The sequence below is a fragment of the Monocercomonoides exilis genome (genome assembly GCF_001643675.1).
Source record: "Monocercomonoides exilis strain PA203 chromosome Unknown scaffold2-2631571, whole genome shotgun sequence".
Classification (NCBI taxonomy): Eukaryota; Preaxostyla; order Oxymonadida; family Polymastigidae; genus Monocercomonoides; species Monocercomonoides exilis.
Genome location: NW_027150547.1, coordinates 2,221,571 through 2,245,386, shown reverse-complemented (window position 1 = coordinate 2,245,386; position 23,816 = coordinate 2,221,571). Strand labels below are relative to the sequence as shown.

At 33.2% G+C, this 23,816-nt stretch overlaps 5 protein-coding genes across 5 annotated transcripts; 3 read left to right on the top strand and 2 right to left on the bottom strand.

Moving 5' to 3' along the window:
- The first annotated feature begins 4,424 nt into the window (after positions 1–4,424).
- On the top strand, positions 4,425–6,000 carry MONOS_12092 (Rab11c). Its single transcript, XM_067864681.1, has 6 exons — positions 4,425–4,549; positions 4,602–4,781; positions 4,842–4,937; positions 4,994–5,203; positions 5,270–5,536; positions 5,658–6,000. Exons 1-6 carry the CDS (start codon positions 4,501–4,503, stop codon positions 5,867–5,869), a joined length of 1,014 nt encoding a protein of 337 aa, XP_067736004.1. The 5' UTR covers positions 4,425–4,500; the 3' UTR covers positions 5,870–6,000.
- On the bottom strand, positions 5,992–6,696 carry MONOS_12091 (bud site selection protein 31). Its single transcript, XM_067864680.1, has 4 exons — positions 6,466–6,696; positions 6,338–6,400; positions 6,212–6,287; positions 5,992–6,157 (listed from the first exon to the last, which is right to left on the bottom strand). Exons 1-4 carry the CDS (start codon positions 6,682–6,684, stop codon positions 6,072–6,074), a joined length of 444 nt encoding a protein of 147 aa, XP_067736003.1. The 5' UTR covers positions 6,685–6,696; the 3' UTR covers positions 5,992–6,071.
- Positions 6,697–6,721: 25 nt separating this feature from the next.
- Positions 6,722–9,457, top strand: MONOS_12090 (uncharacterized protein; the record flags this gene model as incomplete). The annotated part of the gene is made up of 2 exons (XM_067864679.1): positions 6,722–6,862; positions 6,922–9,457. Exons 1-2 carry the CDS (start codon positions 6,735–6,737, stop codon positions 9,455–9,457), a joined length of 2,664 nt encoding a protein of 887 aa, XP_067736002.1. The 5' UTR covers positions 6,722–6,734.
- An 89-nt stretch (positions 9,458–9,546) lies between these two features.
- Positions 9,547–13,473, bottom strand: MONOS_12089 (uncharacterized protein; the record flags this gene model as incomplete). Its single annotated transcript, XM_067864677.1, has 6 exons — positions 9,547–12,204; positions 12,264–12,675; positions 12,765–12,857; positions 12,915–13,084; positions 13,128–13,214; positions 13,281–13,473. The coding sequence occupies 6 exons, from the start codon at positions 13,471–13,473 to the stop codon at positions 9,818–9,820; spliced, it is 3,342 nt and encodes a 1,113-aa protein (XP_067736001.1). The 3' UTR covers positions 9,547–9,817.
- A 1,341-nt stretch (positions 13,474–14,814) lies between these two features.
- Positions 14,815–21,765, top strand: MONOS_12088 (uncharacterized protein; the record flags this gene model as incomplete). The annotated part of the gene is made up of 8 exons (XM_067864676.1): positions 14,815–15,162; positions 15,223–15,442; positions 15,584–16,013; positions 16,102–16,573; positions 16,691–17,332; positions 17,420–20,962; positions 21,591–21,654; positions 21,755–21,765. The coding sequence occupies 8 exons, from the start codon at positions 14,815–14,817 to the stop codon at positions 21,763–21,765; spliced, it is 5,730 nt and encodes a 1,909-aa protein (XP_067736000.1).
- Positions 21,766–23,816: the final 2,051 nt, after the last annotated feature.

Sequence of the window (23,816 nt, the reverse complement as noted above, 5' to 3'; positions counted from 1 at the left end):
GGAAATCACTATTCGCTTTGTGCTTCATTTCAACGTGTTTTGAGTTTGCAACATCAGCTCATTTTCAGGTGCAAGAATTTTTTTTTTCTTTTCTTTGTCCTTCAGCAAGACAGCCTCTTAAGGGCAAGTCTGGTCTATCTTGCTATCTCCATCTCTTTCTTTCTTTCTTTATCTCTCTCTTTATCTTTCTCTCCCTTCATCTTCAAGTGTGTTAATGAATGACAGAGCAATTTCTGGAAACTGCTTCTCTATTTGACGTTCAAATCATGAAATTTGGATTTTCCGAAAGTTTGAATGATGAAAGGGTCAGTTGCATTGGCCTTATGAATGATGCGCCAGTTTGGCAATGGTTTCTGAAAAACTTATATTTTCGAAAGTTATTATTGGGGTGCTAAGGTTCTTTTCAAGATTTCGAATTATTGGAGATCTGATCCATTTTATTCGTTTAGCAAGAGCAAGAAACATTTTTATTACGCTTGAAACTGTTTGCTTCTGAGATGACAAAAAAGAGAGGTATTGGTGGAGGGGAAAAAAATAGAAGAGGGGGAGGAAAAGGGTTCTTCGCTGAATAATTTTTAGCATTTCATCAGCCAACTGAAACTTTTCAATTGATTTATTCAACATATGATTCTATAATACAGAAAGACAAATGCTTTCTTTTTTATTTATTTGTTTGTTTATTGGTTTCTTTCACTTCGCAAATTCGTTCTATTTTATCTTGTTGTTTTTCTTTTTCGAGAATGAATATATTGGGTCAATAATTCATTAGTACCAATTTTTTTTTATGTTAGAAATTTTCATTATAACATTGCGACAAATATACTTTGCACAATTTCAATGAAAAAATCAACTAGGGTCATAATTTTATTGGTACCAATTTTTTTTTTGGTACCTAAAATTTTATGGGTTTTTAAGCTTTTGCAAATAAAGAAAAATAAACAGAAACCTTTAAAACATCATTATTTACTATTTCCGAGAATATTTTTTACTTTTACCATTTTACTAAAAAGATCTTGAAATTTTTATTTTACAAATGCGATCAAAGACATGCTCGCATTTCCACGAGCTTTTGAATTTGATAGTTTTTCTTGTTGATGTTGTTATTAAACTTTTCTATTTTATATTTTTGGTTATTTTAAAACAATGAGAACTCTTTTTTTTCTTTGGATTTCACACCTCACCATTTTTTGGTAAAACTGAAATATAAACAAAGCAAATATTATTTTCACCTTTTTCTAATGTTCAAATAATGTATTATCTTTTATTACAAATATGTGATGTGTAGAAAATATTTAACAAAAAACATTTGGCACACAAAATGAAAAAGTTGATATTTTGTTTTTCGTGTGAAACTCGTTAAACACAAATATTTATATATTATAGCTTAATTATATGATATTATACAAAATAATGCATTATTTGACTATAAGAAAAAGGTGAAAATAATATTTGCTTTGTTTATATTTCAGTTTTACCAAAAAATGGTGAGGTGTGAAATCCAAAGAAAAAAAAGAGTTCTCATTGTTTTAAAATAACCAAAAATATAAAATAGAAAAGTTTAATAACAACATCAACAAGAAAAACTATCAAATTCAAAAGCTCGTGGAAATGCGAGCATGTCTTTGATCGCATTTGTAAAATAAAAATTTCAAGATCTTTTTAGTAAAATGGTAAAAGTAAAAAATATTCTCGGAAATAGTAAATAATGATGTTTTAAAGGTTTCTGTTTATTTTTCTTTATTTGCAAAAGCTTAAAAACCCATAAAATTTTAGGTACCAATAAAAAAAATAGGTACCAATAAAAATATGACACTATTCGTAAATATTATTAAACATTGAAATTATGTATTTCTCTTTTTTGTCCCATTAATTCAAAAAGAATTAGAAAGAGTTTGATTTGTTTTTTTGTTATAAGAATTGTATAGTCAGTGTCTTCCCCGATCCCTGGTGCGAAACACGGTCCGAAACAAAAGTAGTTGTAATGACTAACTCTTTGTAATTCTTTCAATTCCATAAGTGATAATGAATAATTACAACTACTCGAAATCCAGAACCATTTTATGACACGTGGACAGTTTAATGACAGCTTTTGAAAAAAATGAAACAAAGAAATTATCTTTTTGCATTCTATTGAAAATTACAGAAATAGTTGATATGAAACAATAAAAACGATAATTAAGTATCGATAATGATCGCAAATAGTGTTTTGCTTTCAAAGATCACATTTTTCCATCGAATTTATTGAAGAACTCTTCTCTTATGTGTCTTTCTTTGGAATCAAATGAAGGAGAAATTTCTCTGGGAGGGTGAAGAAAATATTTTATTTCGTCACTAGAAGGTGATTTCACTTCTTTTTCATCGTCTTTGAGTATTTCAATCATTCTCTTTGCTTTTTTTCTCGACTCCTTTTTTTCCTTTGCTGGTTATTCATTCAACATTTCATTAAGTTCTTGTCGACATTGTTTATTCTTACGTTTCTCTTCAGAAGAAGATGAATTTGGTTTTCTTATTTTCACAAGATGCTTTTGAAGAAAATGTGAATGCTCTTTTGTTGATCCAATTTGTTTCATTAGCTCTGATTCATCCATCTCATTTGCTCCTTCTGTTGTCTTTTCGTCAGTTGTATTTTCGTCAGTAGATTATTTTATTGTTGAATTTTCACTGTGATCATCGATCAATGTTGGGCGTTCTTTTGTTATGTCAGAATCTTTCAAAGATGAATGCTTTGAAGGTTGTGAAAAAGATAATTGTTTGTCGCTATGAAGAGAATAATTCCCAAACAACTCTTCTCTTTAATCTCGCGATGAAACAGAAGTTTCAGAATTGCATTTGTGAATTTGTATTGGGGATCCAGATGTGCGATCCAAGGCATAGGTACATCTGTGCTTCTTTTGCAATTTGCGTAATTAGAAACTAACTTCGTGATGAGATAATAGGTAAAAATTAAAAATTATTTTTGGGTGGACGAGTTTTTCGAGATTGTTTTTTCTTGTTACAAAAAAATCAATTTTGTAAAATCACACTTAAATATGAATATAATTTATTGATTGCGATGAACAAAAACAATTTCCTATTAATAAATAGATGTGATGCTTTCAATAGTTATATTAACCTTTCGTGTCAACGAATTTCCGAGAAATAAAACATTCGAAAGAATAAAAAATTTCATTTCAAAAAATTTGATCAATCCCACAATCAAATTATAAATTGCCAAAGATTAAGAATAGGCTTTTTTTAAAGATTCAGAAGGCTTATAATTGCAAATGTTTAACAAAATAAATATATAAACATTGAATAATGGTATGCACTGATTGTTATATTAAATATTGGTGATTATTTTTGAAATCATATCTTTTTTCGTAGTGTTGATATTTCAATGATTGAAAGTTTTTCAAAAAATTTTTTTGTTTCAAATAAGAATAAGCATGATAATTGTTTTTTTAAGACAAATTGTTTTTCTTAATCAAAGATAAAAATGCATTCAATAAGCCTTTTCACTTTTCAATTCTTTTTCATTGATATTTAAGAAATATATTTGCACCGATATTATTAAATGGAAAAAATATGAATTCAAAAATAATCACCCATATCAGAACATCAATTATAAAAATAATAAATACAGATATCGCACAAAATGCCGGACATCGCACAAAATACCGGACAAGATCCATTTCACAATAACTGCAAGAGTAATAATTCTGAAAATTTTCCTCAAAACACACCTTGTCAATGCAAACTCATTTGAAAAACAAGACTTCACTTCAGCTTCATTTGTGCTCAGAAAAAAATAATTTTATAAATCTCGGAGAAACTCAAAATCCTATCTCAAAGAAATTTCAAAAATTATTTTTTTCTGAGCACAAATGAAGCTGAAGTGAAGTCTTGTTTTTCAAATGAGTTTGTATTGATGAGATATATTTTGTGGAAAATAAACAGAATTATTCCTTTTGCAGTTATTGTGAAATCGATCTTGTCCGGTATTTTGTGCGATGTCCGGCATTTTATGCGATATCTGCATTAATGCAAATATTATTTAATGTTAATTTTAATAACCGAAGAATAAGAGTACGTTTTTCAAAAAGTGTCTTATCAAAAAGTCAAATTTGGAATTATTTGGTCATCGGACCATCTGTCTAGTCAGCGACTGTCAATGGAGTCAGTATCGGGTAGGGAAGACATTTTAATTTTATTTATGAAACAAAGTCAAGTTTAAAGAATTAAATGATACGTGTTAATAAATAGAAATTGATTTCTAAAACGATAACTCAAAAAATCTGCAATATATAAATCAATATTTATATTTATATGCATGTTATAAAAAACCCAACGCTTTCGTGGATTTTCGATGACTGACGGACAAAACAAAATTGTTTTAATCTGTAACACAAGTTTTGATTATAAAATGTGAATAACCTTTATAATTTTTTTATAAATGAAGAAACTACGAATGTTTCATTTTTTGAATGCTCTTTTTTTTAAATATTGAATATCATCACAAATATGACATTTGAATACAAAGTTAAATCACTTCAAGCATGGACACCAATTGGTTTAAACAACTTGTTTTTATGATTCAAGTTTTTATCATTTTTGCTTTTTAGATGTAAAAATGTGGATTTGTTCAATTGGACTTGGCGATCATGCTCAGCAATTTCGAAGGTCAACCGGTGAAATACTTCTTGCTCTCACGGAAACTGCTTTTAAAGAAAGATTTGGTGCGGATATTGAAGCAGGTCAGATTGGATGGTCTAAATTTCAAGAATTGAAAGCAAGACAGAAATGTTTTTCAACAAAACAATGATCTCTATTTTATGATCTTATTAATTTTTATTTAATTTTAGATATGCCATCAAACATTTCGCCAAATCCAAGTCCGGATCGTCTTTTATCCCCTTCATCTAATTCAAGTTCTTCGCCATCAGATTTTGTTTATAAAGGTTTTATTATTGTTCGATGATAGTTTTCAAGAAATAATTTCGATTTTTTACAACAGTTGTTGTTGTTGGTGATTCTGATGTTGGAAAAACAAATCTTTTAAATAGATTTGTTGATAACACGTTTTTTTGGTCTACAAGGCCGACAATTGGAGTTGAATTTAGAACAAAGCATCTGCGAATCGGAGATGTAACAGTGACTTTGCAATTATGGGATACAGCTGGCCAAGAGCGCTTTAGAGCATTATCTTCAGCATATTATCGAGGAGGTAAATTTTTTCTTTTTTGTTGAAAAATTTGAAAATTTCATTAATTTTATATTTTTAAAATTGCAGCCGTTGGAGCAGTTGCTGTTTATGATGTTACAAATCCGAATACTCTCACTTCATTAAGCGATGTTTGGCTGAAGGAGATTCGAGTTCACTGTGCGCCTTCGTGTGTTGGAGTGATAGTAGGGAATAAAAAAGATCTTGGACATTTGAGGCTGGTGAAGGAGGAAGAAGGACGCAAAATTGCAGAAATGAAGGAGTCATGCGCTTGGATAGAAACCAGTGCGTTAGATGGAACAAATGTTAGTGAAATGTTCGTCGAATTAGCAAAAGGTTGGAATTTTAATTATACTTCAAAATAGAATAATCTTTTTCAAATGTATTTATATTTTAACCTTGATATACTTCATTTTTATGAATTATTCATAAATCTGATATCATGATAATCCTTCAGCAATTTTGATGATGTCATCTTCTTCGTTTGCATCTTCATTGCTAACTCAATCTCGCTTTGCACAGATGGTTTTGAACAAACAGAAACAAATCTCAGAAGATGAAGATAGTAACGAAGGCGAAAGTGAAAGTGGATCAGAAGCTGAAGTATCTGCTTCTGTTGGAATTACAGAATCTGATTCCGAAAATTCCAACAGGAAATGTGATTGCTAAGAGCATTTTATGCAACAGATATTTTTTATCATTTTTTTTTTCCCAAAATTTTTATCCATGTTGAAATTCGCATCTTATAAATTCTTTTTTCAATGCATTTCACAAAACTTTACAAAACTATCATTTACGTTTGATTTTTTTAAAATAAATTACATATTAAAAATCTTGCTTTTATAAAAATTAATATGTGAAGTGAGATTTTTTAAACATCACAGCTTGCACATCCTCTACATCCGCAATTTGTGCATTGAACAATTGTCCCTGACTCTAATTTGCTTTTTGGAACACCTAAACGTTAAACAAATATTGCAAAAACAATTTTAAATAAAATTCAACACAAACGACATATGCACGTGCCTCCGGTATTCGAATCTCGAGTTTGGATGCATTTCAAACAACAAAGCTTTTCATATCCAGTCTATAAATAAAGAAAAATTATTGAAAAACAAATAAGCAAGCATGATGTACCTTTTTCCACTTCGCAATTAGTGATGCATCAGCATATCCCTGCTTTAGGCAAAAATCATATACCTGAGATAAATACAAAAGATAAAAAGTATATACATATAATTCAAAAATAAACGCATGTTTCGAACTTCCTTTGTAATTTCGTGTGTATGATAATACTTTTCATAAATGTATCTGGAGCGTTGATGATTAATTTTCATTATTGGCCAAACTGATTCAACTTTCCGTTTTCCTTCATGGGGATCTGCAAGAGCTTCTCTCATCTTTCTCTCAAATTCATCTAGAGTGTCTTTTACAACTTCCCAACCCTCTGGAAAACGAGTTTTTTTTGTAACAATTTTTGGCATTTATTATATGATGGGCTAAATTAAAAGATAATGGTAATTTCAAATTTGATATGTCAAATTTATTGCCAAGTGCAGGAGACAGGGCTATTAAAACAGCAGGAACCAGCTCGATTGCATTTAATGAATGGAAGTTAAAGAAAGATAGCGACAGAAAACTTTATTCAGGAGATGAAGAACAGTTTTGTTAATCAATCAACAAAGTATTTTAAATTTAAACATCTTACATTTTTTCTTTAGATGCGTATTATCTTTTGACAAAGAGAAAAATACCATTTGTGGACATGAGAATCAGTTAGATTCCTTTTCTGATGATAAATTTAATCATATATCAAATGCATTTCCAAACTCCATACCTGAAAATCTTCGAGAGAGACTAACTTCATTGTCTATACGCCTCAAAAAATTGAAAGAAGAGTCAAATTTTGGAATTATTAGTCAAAATAAATCAGAAAGCTTCTTCAATGAAGCCGAGTGCAATTCAAAAACTAAGCACGACGCGCTATCATCCAGTGTTTCTTTCCACAAGCAGGATCATTCGAAGCAGTTATCATCTGATATTGTCTATTCACATCGAACAAACCTTTATCAAAATGAAAAAATTACTCGCTCTTCTGAAATGATTATTCAAACATATTCGAAGAAAAAATCGCCAAGAATGAGACGGTCAACCTCACCAAAGCCTTTTACATTCCTTACAGATCAAAGAAAAGATTGGAGACAAACGTTAACAAATTCAAAGGATTTTGGATCGAATTTACACGATTCAAATGAAATACAACAAAATATTGAAGAGACTGTTGACAATGAAAAAAAAGAGAAAAAAATGACGAAAAGACAATTTAATGCATTCTATCAGCGCATGCGAGAAAAAGAAAAAGAAAGAGAACAAGAGTTGAAAGAATTGAAAATAAAAAGGGAAAAGGAAAACAATGAAAAAGAACATATTGAAAGTATTTGCCACAAAGCACAAAATCAAGCAGATTTAACAACACAAAAAATTAATGAAAAACAAAAAGAACATCACGATGACAATCAAACAAACAACGAGCATGGAGCTTTACCAACAACGACAAATATTTCAACAATACAAAGCCAGAAACCAATCAGTCTATCAACACCAAAAAAACAAAAAGAACAAAAAAGAATTCCCGTTGAAGACCGACTCTTACAAATGCATAAAATAAAATTAGAGGAAGACGCTAAAATGAGAAGCGAAGGAAGAGATCTACCACCTGACTGCACATTTACTTTTACAAGAACTGCATACGTTCCTGATTCAACAAATCATCATTTTCATCGCCCAAAACCAGAAAGCGAATTGACTCCATGTACTTTTAAACCATCCATTGAAGCACGCAAAGAACCATCGATTCCATCTGTATGCAATTATCTGAAGCAAGATCCATTTGACCGCCTTTCGTGTACACAATCCCCAATATCTGTTAGCAAAACAATGAACAGCGAAAGTGCACTTGCGGAACGATTGAAAGAATGGAGAGAAAAAGAGAAAGAAAATGATATTTATAAAACTGCAAAAAGACCTAAGACAAGGAATGAAGATCAGATTGAAAATCGACAATTTTGCCAAACACAAGAAAAGTTATTTTCATCTCCTTTCTTGATTGTAACTCCTCGTGCATCTTCTTTTCGACAGCTTTCATGTTCTCCTTTTGGCGAATGTGGTGAAACTACTCCATCTCTTCCAAATTCTCCTTGTTCTTTTTCTTCTTATTCACGGGAAACGCCAAAGGCTCTGAGAAGATTACATTCAACTCAAAGGCTGTCTAATTCTGCAAGATTTTCAACATCTCCCTCTACTGATTTAAATTCGTCATTTGATTCATTTCTTGAACGGCAGCAATCAGCAATAACACAACGAAAATTAGAAGCAATTCTTGCTGAACAAGAATCTTCCCAGCAAACAAGAAGACCAAAGTTGTGCGCAACGAGTATGAAACTTGCGCAAAAAATGCTTGAAAGAGAAATAAAACTTGAGAAAGAAGACGAGAATGAAAATGAAATATCAACAGAAAACGATATCATAGGAAAAAATATGAAAAGCCTTGGAGAAGAAAAAGGCGTAATTATTGAAAAAGAAGCAAGCACTCCAGTTGATACACCTGAAAAAGATCAAATTTCGGAAGAGTACTTTTCTTCCACTTTATCCTCAAAAGATGGATTAAAGACTCTGAGTTCTTTTCGTGTTCCTTCAACACCTAGCCGATCAATACCAATTGTGGAACAGCATCAGCTCTATTTTACTGAATTTCTGAAACGGACGCAAAATACACTTCAAGAAAAGGAAACGAAAGCGATACTTGCACGTGCACACGAAGATGCAAAGAAGATCAATGATTGCACTTTCACTCCATTGATAAATAAAAAGTCCAAACAGAGGAGGAGTAAAGGAGTGAAAGGATTGGTTGATGATGAAATGAAAAAGAGGCGTGAAGATGAAGTTAGGCTAAAGATTGAACAAGAGATGAAGATACGATGTGAAGCTCCATTCACTCCGCAGAAAATATCCAAAGATCTGGATGTTAGTTCGAAATTGGATCTCAGAAAATCACCAGATACATTGATAGAAAGGCTAAAGAAAGAAAAAGAAGCAGCGATACTGAAAGTTGAAAAAGAAGAAGCTGAAAGAAGAAGAAAATGTAATAGCGAAATAACTTTTAAACCAAAAATTCATAAAATGCCAGAAAAGGTAAAGCAAATAACAGATTCTCACAAGTTGCTAAAGATGATATCTCTAAGAAAAAAAAACAATTAATATCGAAATATTAATAATTCAATATTTTTTTATTTACTGATTCATATATATTCGCCTTTTTATTAACGGTAGAGTCAAAAATGCAACAATTTTTTGTGAATGAAGGTATCTGTGTTTGTGTTTGGGAAAATATGATTGAAAAAATAAAATGAAGAAATAAATTTCACTAAAAATCTATCGTAAACACTTAACCAAATAAATATCTAAGTTAATGCTTACACAACAAAAAAATGATAAAGTGATTGCTGAGGTGCGAGAGTTGAAATGAATATCAAATATTATGTGTTAATTTTTTCAAAAACATTTATTTATTTGTAAATATGTTTAACTGTTGCTTGAATTGAAGATTCTTTTTTATCATTATTCTTTTCTGATTCTCTTTGACTTCTTCTTTAACGTATTGCTTTCTCTTTCATTTTTTGATTTTTGCTTCAATCCGCTTTCAAGCATTTCACAGACCGAAGCAATCTCAGACGCATTTAAATCAGAAATTCCAAGTGAGTTCAGTTCTTCTGTAAGATTCGCAAACCCCATTTCGTCATCACCATTTTCCGTGTCATCACTGAACTCATCAATATCACTTGACAGATCATCATTGATAGAAAACGTTGAATTCATTGAAACTCTTTTCTTACCCTTTTTGGCTTTCTTTGCCTTCTTCCCTTTCTTACCTTTATTGGTGTTTGTTCTCTGCAGCAGCTTCCTCTGACTGTCCTGTGAGGCGTTCCGCTTTGGTGTTCTCATTTGTCTCGACCTGTCTGTCTCGCTGTTACTGTTTGGTTCGACATACGGCTCATCGTTCAAATCACTTTCAGAGTCACTGCCAGTTCCAGTTAAATCACTGCTGCTGTCATCGAAGGAGTCAGACTCTTCTTCATAAGTTCCCTGATTCAATGGCTTGGTTCTAACACTGATTTTTCCTTTATTTCCTCCTCTTTGAGATTTTTTAGAAATTGCATATTTTTCTTGTTTGTCTTGTAATTTTTGTTTTTCATTACTTTCTTTAGCTTCTTTCATTTCAATTTCCATTAATTTCAACTTTTTCTTCTGTTTCTGTGTTATTGCAACATCTTCAACTCTTTTAATCTTTTTCACGCTAGCTTTTGTGTCTTCTATCTTTCTCTTCACTTTACTACTCTTTCTCTTCTTTTCCTTTTCGTTAACTTTAACTGTCTTTTGTTTGTTATTCGAGCAGCATGTGCAGCATCCGCAAGCTCTTCCCACTCTAAACAGGCACCACAAAGCTAGCAATCCCACAACTACACACACGACAATGAATATTATCAAGGTCCAGTTGATGCTGTCCCATCTGAACGTCTTCCCATCGCTATCATCAATTGGAGTTGCTTTTTCCGTGTTGCACATCAGATATTGTGCCAGTCCCTCTGTTGTTGTGATCCATCCATCGTCGCATTCACACGTAACTCCTTCCACAATCTTGCCGTGCCCTGAACAATCTGGAACTATTGGTGTTGGGTTGTTCGGTACAACTTCGCAAAGGTTTGTGAGCTCGTTGTATTCTTCGCCTTCCATGCAAACAGTCTGCTCCTCACACATCCCAGTTACAACATTGAATATAAGAAATGTAGAATGGTATTTTTCATTGCAGTTGACTCCGTTGCATGTTTCTGTTCCGCTATCCCAAACTTCATCTTTGCGGCAAATGGAACAGAATAATTCTGATGCATTCCAATAATATCCGCCTGTGAGACACTCAGTTTCGTTCAGATCAATCTTTCCATCGCTGTTTGGAGAGTGATGCTGCAATTGAAGGAATGATGTATGCTGTGGCAAACTCTGCTCTGAAAATGGCTTTGATTGCGAGGAAGAGAGAGAAGTGGCTCGTGAAAACGATCTTTTAATTTTGGAGAATAATGGCATAGCAGATTGAATGGGATGAGTAAATGTTGATCTGCTAAGCCAACTTAACCAGACGAATCCTGCGTTTTTGACACTTGCAGGAGCATCATCTTCTAAAATAGTATCAACCTTCTTTGACTTTGACAAATACTTCAGAAGTTCTTTTGTGGGCATTTGACCATAACTGCTTTCACCGTTAGAGTCGCTTTCAGTGTTAACAATTTTATTTGTCGAACTAACACTACCAATTCTGCGTTGTGCGTTGCTTTTGGTGCTGTTTCTTTCAACTTCTTTCTGAAACTCTAAGTAGTCCGCAAACCACATTTCTCTCGAATCTTCTTCAAATCCATTTTGCAGAACTCGAACGGTGCAGTGAACTCTTTCGGCTGCTTCTGCAACATTCTCATCGCATTTGTCCTTTCCTCCTTTTATATCTCCCTCCATATAACTCTTTCCTTCATTGTCTTTGCTTCCGAGACTCTCAACGACCTTGAAATAGAATCTATGTAGTTCTCCTTCGCCTAATTCATAAGTTGTGATTGGGCCTCCTTCAACACTAAGCGAATGGCACGTTCCAACTGCATCTCTTTCTGGGTCGAAGGGACTCCGCTCGTCCAGCCTGCACTTATCCGCCATAACAGTCACGCCGTGAGGCTTTCCTTTGTTCAGCACATCCACAAACCCAACCAGCTTTGGTCCTCGAATATCCGCTCTTCCGTCCAATGCTTCTGTTTGCATTCCTATCATTGCACCAATAGACTCAATAACGGGTTCTGCGTTCTGATCTTCAAGAGACAGCGCGTCTAAAGGAATGCAAAGTTGAAAAGAAAAATTTGGTGCATGATTGGCTTTACCAAGAAGTGATGTGATGTTGAAATCTTGTGAAACTAATAAAAAAGAAAAAGACATATTTTTTAAATACACTTGAGATTAACAATGAACATACCATCCAAAGTTATGTTATTGCGACTAAAATACTCTTTAAGCGTAATGTTTTCAGCAGCAAACGATTCTTTTGGGTAATCGGCATGTGTACTTGTTATTGCATCTTCTGGAAGGTCGCAATTGATCCTCATCAAATAGCATTTCTCTTCCATTCCAATCTTTCCTTCAGCTTCCTCACAGTTTTGCAACCGTCCTGTAATTCGCTTAAGTTCTGTATTCTTCCACACGGCTTTGCTCTGGAAGATTCTTCCCTCCAACAACTCTTCAAATGTCAATGGTTCATATGAAATGTTTGAACGTATATAACCCACAATGTAATTATTGAGTGATCCTGTCCACTCTTCACTTCCTTTGTGATCCTGGGAGTCAATTAAGTTGCTGTCCATTTTCAGAAGAACTTCATTGCTTGAAAACTTTAATAATTCGTACATAAAAAAAAAAGGACATAATTTGAAATGCAATGAATTAAATAGTAATTTCAAAATTATGCAAGTGCGCAAACATTTAATTCTGTTTTACTTGTGACAGGCTTCAAGAAAGAAGTAGAAAGTGTTATATTTCGTTCACAAACAGAAATTGTAATATTAAAATTTCCCTATTATATTTATTAGTATTTAAAAATAGAAAAGTGATAAACGGGAAAGAGACAAACTTTTAAAAGAGGTTGTGATATTTCGTACATAATCATTTCTTTTCCAGATAATTTGAATGAACGAGATTTATTCTGGATCGGGCAATCTACTGTGTTAGCTCGTTGTACAGTCCTGTCCTCTACAATTTCAAATCCTTCTTTCATAATTTCCTTGTTCATAAATGCAAATTCTAGAAGAAATTAATTAAATATTTTTTTTTATAAAAAGCGAACCATATTCAACCGAAGGAATGTTAATTGTCACATTAATATTCTCTTTTGTTATCCATGAATGTCCTGTTTCAGAAAATATTTGAATTTCTATTTTACGGGTTAAAGTTGTTAAAATAATTATTTTTTCAAATTTTAAAATGTAAAATAGAAAACTTGATGGAAGTGTCGCAGTTAAACTTTGTTCTGTATCATTATTGTCAACGTAAAAATCAAGCACAACCCTATTATAGCACGAATTGTTCAGTGATTGATAATTTTCAGTGCATCTTTTGATCTCATAACCAGTAATTTTCAGTTCACAACTTGCGAAATTAAATACCAGAAACGATATTGTAAATATACACATATATAAAAACTAATAATTAAAAAATTGTGACTGAAAATTTACTGATATGAATTCAATTTTTTAATTTGGTACATGATCGTTTTTAGTTGTCAAGTCATGACTTTAATTCAAGATCAGGAGGAGCGTTGTGAATGAAAATGAAAAATTTGCTCTTTGAAATTAAAGATATTATAAGCGGAAACATATCCACTGAATATTTTCATTATTGTTTTGATATTTCTGCTTTTTTATATGTTTTAAATTTATGAAGATTGCAAATCGTTGATTTTAATTATTCATAACTTTATGTTTTATTTTTTAATCAATCGAATATTTAGCTTTTAACGTAACTGAAAAATTGTTTTTTTTGAAGGTCTTTTTGCTTTTTGTTTTTGATGAAATTTCTTTTTTCATTCTTTTATTTCATTCTTTTTCACAAAAAATATATAAAAGATAATTATCTAGCGAACAATTCAAATTATGTTTGTGCATTTTTTGTGTTATTTCGAGGAATAAGAAAGTGTAAAAAAACGTAAAAATAAAATGTCAGCATAAACTTTGATATTTGTTTTTTATTTGGAGAAACGTATCATACAAACATATAAATTCAATGCTCTATATTTCATATTCATCGGTTTTTTTTTAATTGTTTTGATATTCGAAAAAATGAGAGCACCATAATTTGTTTTTCGAGATATGTCAGATCCTTTAAGTTCTAAATTTCCAACTACACAAGGAAAACTTATAAAATATCTTAATGTATGATAAGTGCCTTAATTTATCATGACTTTTAATGAGAGCTATTTTATGAAAGGATTTATATGAAACTCTCAAAAAATTAAAATATAAAAGTACAGTGAATAATGTGAACTCGTTGTTAGAAAATCTTATAGCTTCTCTTTCAAACACGGGAAATGATATTCTTGTTATGTCCTTATCGTGCATCGTAGAAATATTTCGAATTTATGTTGCTGAAATTCCACTTTCGCAAAGCCAACAAAAAGTTTGAAATTTTATTATAATTGTTCTTTTTAAGAATGTAATTCTTTTTTGCGAAAACACTAAATTATTTCAAAAGGTTGTTTTTCGGAAGATTCTACAAACATTTAGTTATCTCAAGGATATCAAGTTTCCATATTATACACAAATTTTTGAAATCCTTGAGAAATTAGAGCAAATGAAGGCTTTTATACTTGTTCTTGATTTTAATGATGCTGAATTCCTCACTGGAGTATTTGGGAAATTGCTTCAAATTCCGAAGTTTGTGATTTCGCACTTATTAATATTTTGTTACAAATATACTTTGAAAGTTCTCAAAATGACGCAACATGTATTCCTCTTCTTTCATCTATTCTTCAAGATATGATTACGTCAGGAGATGAAATTACTCGTCCAACACTTGAACAGTTTTTAATTTATTTTTCGAAAAAAGATGAATATCCTGAAACATTAGCATTGGTTCGTGAAATATTTCGTCGATGCGGAAAATATTTTCAACGCCCATTGTCTCACTTTTTCGAAAAAATGTTGTTCGATCCGCTTGAGGCTTATGAAGAAAGTATTCGAAAATATAAAGAATCAAAAGGGAAAAAGAAAATTCCTGTACCGTTTACAATAAAGGATGATTTTGTTTCTATTTTAGTAGAGCTGAATGCAATTTCTCCAGAATCTTTGTTTTTTGTTTATCCAATGATAGAACAAGCAATGAAGGTTTATATTTCTTTTCTGAAACGATTTTTCAAATTGTTGTATTAATCTTTTTCTTTTAAGAGTGAAATTGAAACGAACAGAATTGCTTTTGTCAATTTGGTATCGGCAATGATTCTTTATCCGGGCTGTCCTGTTAATGCAACAAACATTGCACAATATCCACTTTTCATGTTTTGGATAGGAAGATTGAATGATGTTTCAGAGACGATACGAACAACGCTTATTTCAACAATTACAACATTATGCTTCCGAGATCAGTCTTGGTTGAAACGTTTTGAAGGTTATTTCGTAAACTTTCTATTTTTTTGAATTTATAATTTCTGATCATTCATTAACTTAAAATGAATACTGCTTGAATGATAAATGCATTATTCATTTTTATATTATTTGTAAAATGAACTTTATTTATCATTCTTTTCAGAACCTCTATGTGCACGTGTTGAAGATCAGATTCCAGATGTTCGGCTGACCGCAATTCAATCTATGCTTTCGCTCTGTTTGCAATCGCCAACATGCATTCAACCAAGTTCGTATGCGATGTGCTTGTCTCGTCTGATGGATAAAAAAGACAGAAATAGAGAAGAAACATTTTTCTGGGTGACGTTCGTGTTTCTTCGATGGTGGAATGCTGGTAAACTTGATTTGTTCTATCCATCTCCAGCTGAGGAAAATACAAAAACAGAGGCACTGCAATCAACATCAAACCAAGAAGCTCTTTCACCTCTGCTTCAAGAATTCTATTCAGTTATAGCTTCTTCACCGGCTGACTTCGCATCTCTTTTAGAAGCCCGAAAGGTGTTCTATTCAACACCTTCGAAGCTGCTGTCACACGCATTCTTGCCAACTTCAAGGTCAGATAAAAATTATATTTATATACAGATTCCTTTTATTTGCGATTTTTTATGCAATTTATCAAAAATGTTTTTTTGTATTTTACAGGAGCATGGTGATTATGATGTTGGAGGATGTGATAATAAGCCAGTATTTACCTTCTAACAAGCGAGCGATGAACCTTCTTCGATTTTTCTCGCTTCTGAATACTTCCAAAGAACAAGATATTTTTGGCAGATTTCTGAAAATGCGCTCTCGCATCATCAACTGCTTTGAAAAGTATCTTCGCTCCAAAATGGAAGAAATGTCACAAGCTAACACTGAAGAAGCTTCGCAAGAGGCTGCATCAAATAATCGTGCAAAATCAAAACAGGCAGATTCTGCTAAAACTGGCATTAGGCGTTTGAGCGATGCACATCTGGCAGATTTGCTGGCATGGTTTAGCGATGATCCCGTAAATCGCTTGACCATCGCAGTTCTGAATTCCCTTTTGACATACGACATTTGCCGCGAATGGCAATTGCTGATCAACATGAGCTTGCACCCATCTTGCTCTCATTTTGAGCTCAGGAATAGAATGGTTTGATTTTGATAAGTAAATTATGTTGTTCTCTATGATATATCTGATGAATATTCAATTTTATATGCAATATTTTTATCATTATGCTGTTAATGCTTTCAAAAATCGCGATATTAGTCAAAGCTAATTCTTCGTCTCGTTGAACTGCTCCGATCTTCTCATATTTCTGCGCCTATTGCTTCTTCTTCTTCATCCAGTGCTTCTGAAACAAGAGAAGCGATAGTGTCTGAGTGGTCAGTTGTCAATATCGTTAGAAACAGCATGTTTTTGCTTTGTAATTCGGATTCAGCAAATGCTTTACTGATGATAACAGCTGGATTTGGCCAATGGAAGCAGTTAAATGACAGAAAAGTCAAGTCTCATTTAATTCCGTTTCTTCGATATAAAAATGAAAGCGATGTCCAACAAGAAACGAAGAGAATGAAGAAAGATAAGAAGCAATTCAGAGTGCTAATTGATATTTTGGAGAATTCAATAGGATTGTGCGAGTTTATAAGCTCATGCATCATGATGCCCGACTTTTCGAAGCAAAACGAAGGAGAAATTGAAGACAATTTTTCTGATGAAAAAGTGAAGTCGAAGAACAAACGCCGAAATAAGAAAGGAGATGAAGATGAAGAAACTTCAAACTTTGAAAAGGTGAATGATGGAACAACGAATTACTATCATTTAGACATCCCACAGTTTGTTATAGGCGGCAATGAGGAGAAATCTAGACGGGCAAAAAAATTAATGTTGAACGGATTGAATTTGATTGAGGTTTGATAATTCATTATCTTTCGTTTTCCTTCATTGTCTTTTTCATTTCATTTATAATCTTTCGCGATGCCAATGTTCATTTTTTAGTTGCTTTGCGAATCATTTCCGACATTGTTTTCGTTGAATGTTTTGCCAGTAGATAATGCTTCAAACAAAACTGAAGATAAAACTGAAATTAAGGAAATAGATGAAGACAAAGAGCTTGTTGATGCCGATGATATACCTGCAAAGAAGAGGAAAACAAAACGATCTAAATCATCGAAAACAGTGAGCGCAAATAAAGATATTATGGTAATAGAAGATGAAATGATCGATGAAGGGGAAAATGTGAAGACAGATGATCAATTGGAGCATTGCGATATTTTCACTGAATCAAAGCAATGCCTCAATCAACTGTCTGATGCGAGTTTCTTGGCTTCTCTTTCAGTTTTGAACAGCGTAACAACAACTACTACCACCACTACAGAAGGAAGTAAATCGATTGTTGATTTTGACATTAGTTCAGTCCCAGAAAAGACAAGCGTGATTGCCATTGAAGATGAGGATTCAAAATCCAAAAAACAAAAAGGAAGAAAATCTGCAAGTCAAAGTAACAAAGCGGTTGGAAAGAAGCCATCAAAAGAAACGAAGAAATTACCGTCTTCTCCTCAACGCACACATCTAATGCAAGCTGACCAACAACATCACGAATATCATCTTAGTCAAGTTTCATACGTAAGTGAAAAATATCCACTTTTGATTCCACTGGAAATGGCTGCACCTGAAAGTTTCTCTTCTCCATTTGGCAAGCAGTTTTATGATTATGTTGCTCAACATCCATCTGATGGATGGTCATTACCTCTTATTCAGCTTCGCCAATCTTTGTGTGCTTCAAATAGCTCAGTTGCTTCTTTAAATCCACCTCAACTTGTGCAACGTAATAGTGGAAAAGTTGTTTCATTCACTGCATTAACGGACAATGAGCCATTTGATGTGGCACGTCATTTTCAATCGCTTTTGTGCTTTGCCTTATTTCTTGGTGTTGATTCAAGCACAAACCAAAGTTTGGATGATGATGACGACGAAAGCGAAAAAGAATTGGATGATTCTACAAAATCTTCATTAAACGATGATGAGATTAGGCCAATCAATATTCTTGATTTGAATATTAAAGCAAAAGCACTTCAGTGTATTCTTCATCTGGGCGTTGAAACTTTGGGGAAACCACTTTGTGCTATTCTTGTTCCATTGATTCTTCACAATGTCTTTGTCGAGGCGTTTGCACTGCCTGACTCAGATGACATGAACGGATCCAACGAAATGGAAGAAGATGATGATAAGCAAGATAAGTCGGTATTTCGATTTTCTTCAATGAGATCAGATAGCGGCAAATATTCGTTTTCTTATTCTTCTGAGCAAGATAAAGAAATGATGGAGAAACTGAGGTACATAAAACAGTTAGCAAAGAACGGATTTAATGCGTTGTTGAACATCTTACCTGAACCACTTGGAGAAGAACTATTTCAAGCAATAATTGATTCGTTGATAAAGAATGTTCAAGATCACAGCTGCTTCTTTTGTGGTGATTATGCAGAAGGCAACGACGAAAATAAAGAAAATGATGAAGATGATAGTAGTGGCCAATTGCACCAATTTGTGCCAACTTTATCATCGCGTAGATCAACGCTGTCACACAGTTCGTTCAATGCCTTCAACGCTGTATCATTTCATCGTGATCATCTTTATCCCTTGATTTTTAGCCTCACTTTCTTGAGACAAGCTGCAATGCAGGCTCCAGAGCGGGTATCTATCAATAACATCGAAAAAATAGCCCATGTTGTCATTGAGAAAGTCTTTGTTCAAACAGATTGGGAATCTGAAATCGATCCTCAGCTTATCATTGCATTGAAACAATCATCTGATGCTAAAAACGCATCTGCTGAAACTACAAAGCAATCTTTGGAAGCAAAAGCTTCAAAGCAAAATAGAAGATCCACCAAGAAAATGGATTTATTTGACGAGGAGCCAATGCAAACAACACAAACCACGCCATTTAAGCCACTAAATGCTGAAGATAGCGATCATATGGATGTTGAAGGTGAAGAAAAGAAAAGTTTTGACAAAGAAAATTTGGATGGAACAAAGTTTGATTCAGAAAACGAGTTAAGTCCGATTTTAACGATTACGGAAATGCACAAATTGGACTCAGTTGAAAAATCAAAGATTTTTGATGTTGCTTCTTCTCTTGTCATTGCTTCTGAATGGGATTCTCCTTCTATCCAATGCTTATTGATATCTTTAGCATTAAAAGTTATTGCTGCACCATTTACTTCGACTCAGGATTGCATACAAACGAGGCAGGCAATGTTGAGAAGTGCACGATCATCCTCTCCATCAAAGCCTACTCGTACGACTCCATCTTACCGAACTTCGCAGATAGCAGCAGAAATTTCGCAGAACGTTCAATCAAAAGCTTCTCCTTCATCTTCTTCCGCAAAGCAGCTTTCTGCATTAATTACTCCAAAAGTTGCTGGCTCGGGGATGGAAGAAATCCAGATAACATCGCCAAAAGTTAAAGAAATTCAGGAAGGAAAAGTGCTATTTTTTGCTCGTGCTTTGTTTAGTAATTTATTGCAGCTTGTTCTGCAGCATCCAGAATTCCCCGCCCACATTATTACACCAGATCTTCGAAGCGCAGCAAAAGTTCTGTTCAGAGCTCGACAATCAAATACATTTACAATGGCAAGCTCAGCCAGTGAAGAATCTGCTCCTCATATTTGCACCATCACCAGAATGCGAATCGCCCAAACTGCTGCAATAATTATTTTTAGGTTGCTTCGTAATTCTCCTGTATGTGCAATACCGTTTCACGATTATCTGTCTGCCACGCAATGGGAATCGCTAGTTTTAGCAGTATCGACAAATCCATCCCAATTTGTTCGAAGTCGATTATTACAATTCGTGAGCCGTCGATTAATCGAAGAGAATTTGATGCTTCATTACTTTCTACCAATTGTTGTTTTGCAATGTGAAGATGAAAGCAATCCAAGCATTGCAACACAAGCAAAGCGCGATTTTCATTTAATTGTGAGTAGAAAGCATGCGCTGTACAATCTGAGTTCGACTTTGGATAAATTATCTCAATTAGCATCTGTACCTGCACCATCTTATACTTTTTTGCGCCTCCCAGAATATTCCTTCTCATATTTAATTCATGTGCTTTCTCATCATCCGCTATATCTTCCTGTGATGATATCTGCTTCATCTTCTTTGTCTTCATTCTCATCAGTCACTTCTGATAATGATATGAATGCTAAGGATGCTGAAGAGCAAAAAGCCGAAACTCCGCTCGATTCAGCCAAAAATTATATATCAAGAACACTACGTCTTTTCATAGATACAGTTGTTAGCACAAACCCATCTGCTCTTCAAAAGTTAACAGATATCGCTGAACTGTGCCTTATAAGTTCGGATGCTATTCCTCCGTCGCTTGATCAAATGCCTGCATTTACAAATTCTCCATCTATTCTTGCAACTCCTTCAACATCTCGCGCAACATCTCACAGGCATCTTCGCTTTGTGTCTACTCTAGCAATTGCAATGCTTCAAGCTAAGAGGGAGGAAATGAAAGGGAAAATTGTAGCTGCAAAGGTTTTGGACCCTCAAAATGACAATGGAATAATTCTTCCGTCTTTCCTTTTCCATGTGGATGAAAAGCAAATCGAAAAATTGAGAGTATCCAGAATGAAAGCATTGAAAGATGAAAGTCAGCAAATGAAGAAAATCATTGAGCAGAGTAAAGGAAGGAGAAGGAAAACAATATTAAAACAGGATGAAGAATTGTCGAATTTGGCTAACAGTCCATCGGAATTAAAAACCTCATCAATAAAAAATATAAAGTCAAAAAGGAATAAAAGCGAATCAATTCAAGATACTGATGAAAATCATTTGCATTCAGAATCTCATAAAGATGAAATTAAAAGAAAAAGATCAACCACATCTCTTTCGAACGAAAAAGAGAAGCATTTTGAAGGAGCAATACAACAAAATAAGGATGCTACTGTAATTGAGGTGCTCTAATGCACCTTTTTCAACGAAGATTTGCTCTAGCCAAATTTTTATAAGGCATTGAAAATGTTATCTAAAATAGAAAGTATTTAATTGTTGATGATTTGTTTTATTTTTTAAAAAAGAAGGCATACCTCGAGCACAAGAAATTTACAATTTTTCTTTGTTGTTCAGAATCTGTTACAAATAAAAATTCATTTTTTTATGATAGCTTTATTTTTTTGACTCCGTTGATTTTGAAAAATGTGTTGCAGTTAGTCAAGGTCCAAAGTCAGGTTCGGAATAATTCTTCACGTCATTTTAAAATTATTCTATTTATTTCTTTTCTTTTCTTTTCTTTTTAATTTTTAATTTCGAAATGAAATTTTTATAAAGATAAAATTTAATACCAAAATACAGCAAGTGATGATGTATGTGGACAAGTGACGGGCATGCTGAAATGTACTTTTTTTCTATTTTTGTTGATTGGGAAACAACTGCAATGTAGCGATGAAAGGTACCCTTTGAATTAAGGTTAATGCTAATTTCATTTCAAGTGCTCTAATTTACATGCAATAGGCTCTTTCAAAGGTGGAATCTATTTGCGCTTATTGCTTTTATCATCAGCCTCTTTCTCTTTCGCTTTATTAACTGGTCTAACTTTTGTTCTTCATTCATTCATTTTCTTCTCCTTTTTGGAAGTCCTTCATTTCTCTAATTATCTCAGATGCAGACAGATAATTTGTTGAATTTCAATTGAAGGAAGCAAATAATATGCAGTAGAAGTCACCGATATGATATTGAAGCATTTGAAGAAGATGATGATTAATAAATTGCATAAGATGATTGGAAGTCGTAAGTTGTGAAAATGGGATCCGATTAATTCAACGGAGAAATTCATTGAAATTCTCTTCTTCAGGATTTTGTCTTCTTCTGGTGTATAATATCCTTTGAATTCATAACAATTTCAATTTGATTCTTTCTTTCTTTCCAACAAAAAATAGGAAAGATTGAGCAATTCCTTTTTCATTCCATTTCTTTCAATTTTTCACTTCTCCTTCTTTCACAAAAAAATCATCTTTCCTCAAAAATAATTCTTTGTCAAAGCTCGATTCCAGGCATCTTCGAAATATCTTGAATTTCATCTTTCTGTCCTATTTTTCCTTCCCCACTTTTCTTCTTCTTCAAAGCAATCTAATCCCTCATCCTTTCTGCATTCTTAAAACAAAATAATAATCACTTCAAAAAAATAACAATATCAAACCTTCAGAACCTATTTTTAAGCCAATGTCTATATTTTATTCAGTTGGTATCTGTTTCCCTCCAATAAAAATTCATTATTCCTTCCTTTTTCGAATGTTTCATCATCTGATTCTCAACCATCCTTTCCATCAGTTGTTTCTCCATCAAACGCATCGATTTCTTGCTCTTCTGAAAAATGTGAAATTCATGCATTTTGCTCAAATTCCACCCTCATCATTGAAAAATATCATTGTTTTGCGTATGAAAATATAACTCCAATTCCCTTCCCAATCCCTTCACCCTGGGCACTTTCCATATAAATTCGCTGACTCAGCTCGATAGCCACCCTGCATAACGAGATATCACGCTTTCATTCATTTTCATTCTTTTCCACCTCCTGCCCTGAAAACAACACAAAAACATTCAACAGGTTAATATTCAAATATAGAAAAATAAATAAAGACCAAACTGCCCTCGACTGTTTTTTTCCAGAATGCATATTTCCACAGCCATCATCATTCCAAAAATTCAATCTCTTTATTTCAGTCTCAGAATGGTTGAATACAGCATGGGATGCATCTCCACAAAATACATCGTGTATCTCACTGAAGGGTCTTTTCAGCCCGTACACATTGTGGTGGATGTCCAGAGACGTTTCTTCTTTTCGGCCATGATCATCTCCTTTAATAATATTCTCAAACACTAAAAGAAGTATTTGATGATTATCTCACCAACACCAGGCACAGGAGATGTATGGGGCAGAGAAGAGACGGAAGAGGATTATTAGTGGCAGGGAGTGGTTGTTGATTGTTTTATGGAATGTTAATATTTCGAGAGGGGTTTTTGAATGGAAGAAATTTTGGAGACAAAGGGGTGGGGAAGAGCAGGTGGAGATTTGGAGAAGAAAATGTAGAAAATATATAGAGAGAAAGTTGGGGATGGCGAGGAAGATATTTGAGGTAAATTGGAGAAATGGAATTTGAAGAGAAAGAAAAGAGGTCAAAAGCGGGAAAGAAAAAGGAAATTGAGAAATGTTGAAAGGCTTAGAAGAAGGGTATTTTTTGAGAAGAAAATGTTTTTTGGAAGAGACCAAGAAAGATGAAGAAAAGGAGAGAATTGATATTTTCTGATGATTTTATGAGCTGAATGAAAGATGGAAATGGAAAAGAAATTGAGAGCAATTATCATTTTCAATTTTTGAAGAGAAAGGAGAGGA

Coding starts and splice junctions, on each gene's coding strand:
- MONOS_12092 (XM_067864681.1), top strand. CDS start 4,501: ATGACATTTGAATACAAAGTTAAATCACTTCAAGCATGGACACCAATT. Junction 4,550..4,601: donor TCAAGCATGGACACCAATTG/GTTTAAACAACT, acceptor TTTGCTTTTTAG/ATGTAAAAATGTGGATTTGT. Junction 5,204..5,269: donor TTCAGCATATTATCGAGGAG/GTAAATTTTTTC, acceptor TTAAAATTGCAG/CCGTTGGAGCAGTTGCTGTT.
- MONOS_12091 (XM_067864680.1), bottom strand. CDS start 6,684: ATGCCAAAAATTGTTACAAAAAAAACTCGTTTTCCAGAGGGTTGGGAA. Junction 6,401..6,465: donor CACACGAAATTACAAAGGAA/GTTCGAAACATG, acceptor TATTTATCTCAG/GTATATGATTTTTGCCTAAA. Junction 6,158..6,211: donor CGGAGGCACGTGCATATGTC/GTTTGTGTTGAA, acceptor TTTAACGTTTAG/GTGTTCCAAAAAGCAAATTA.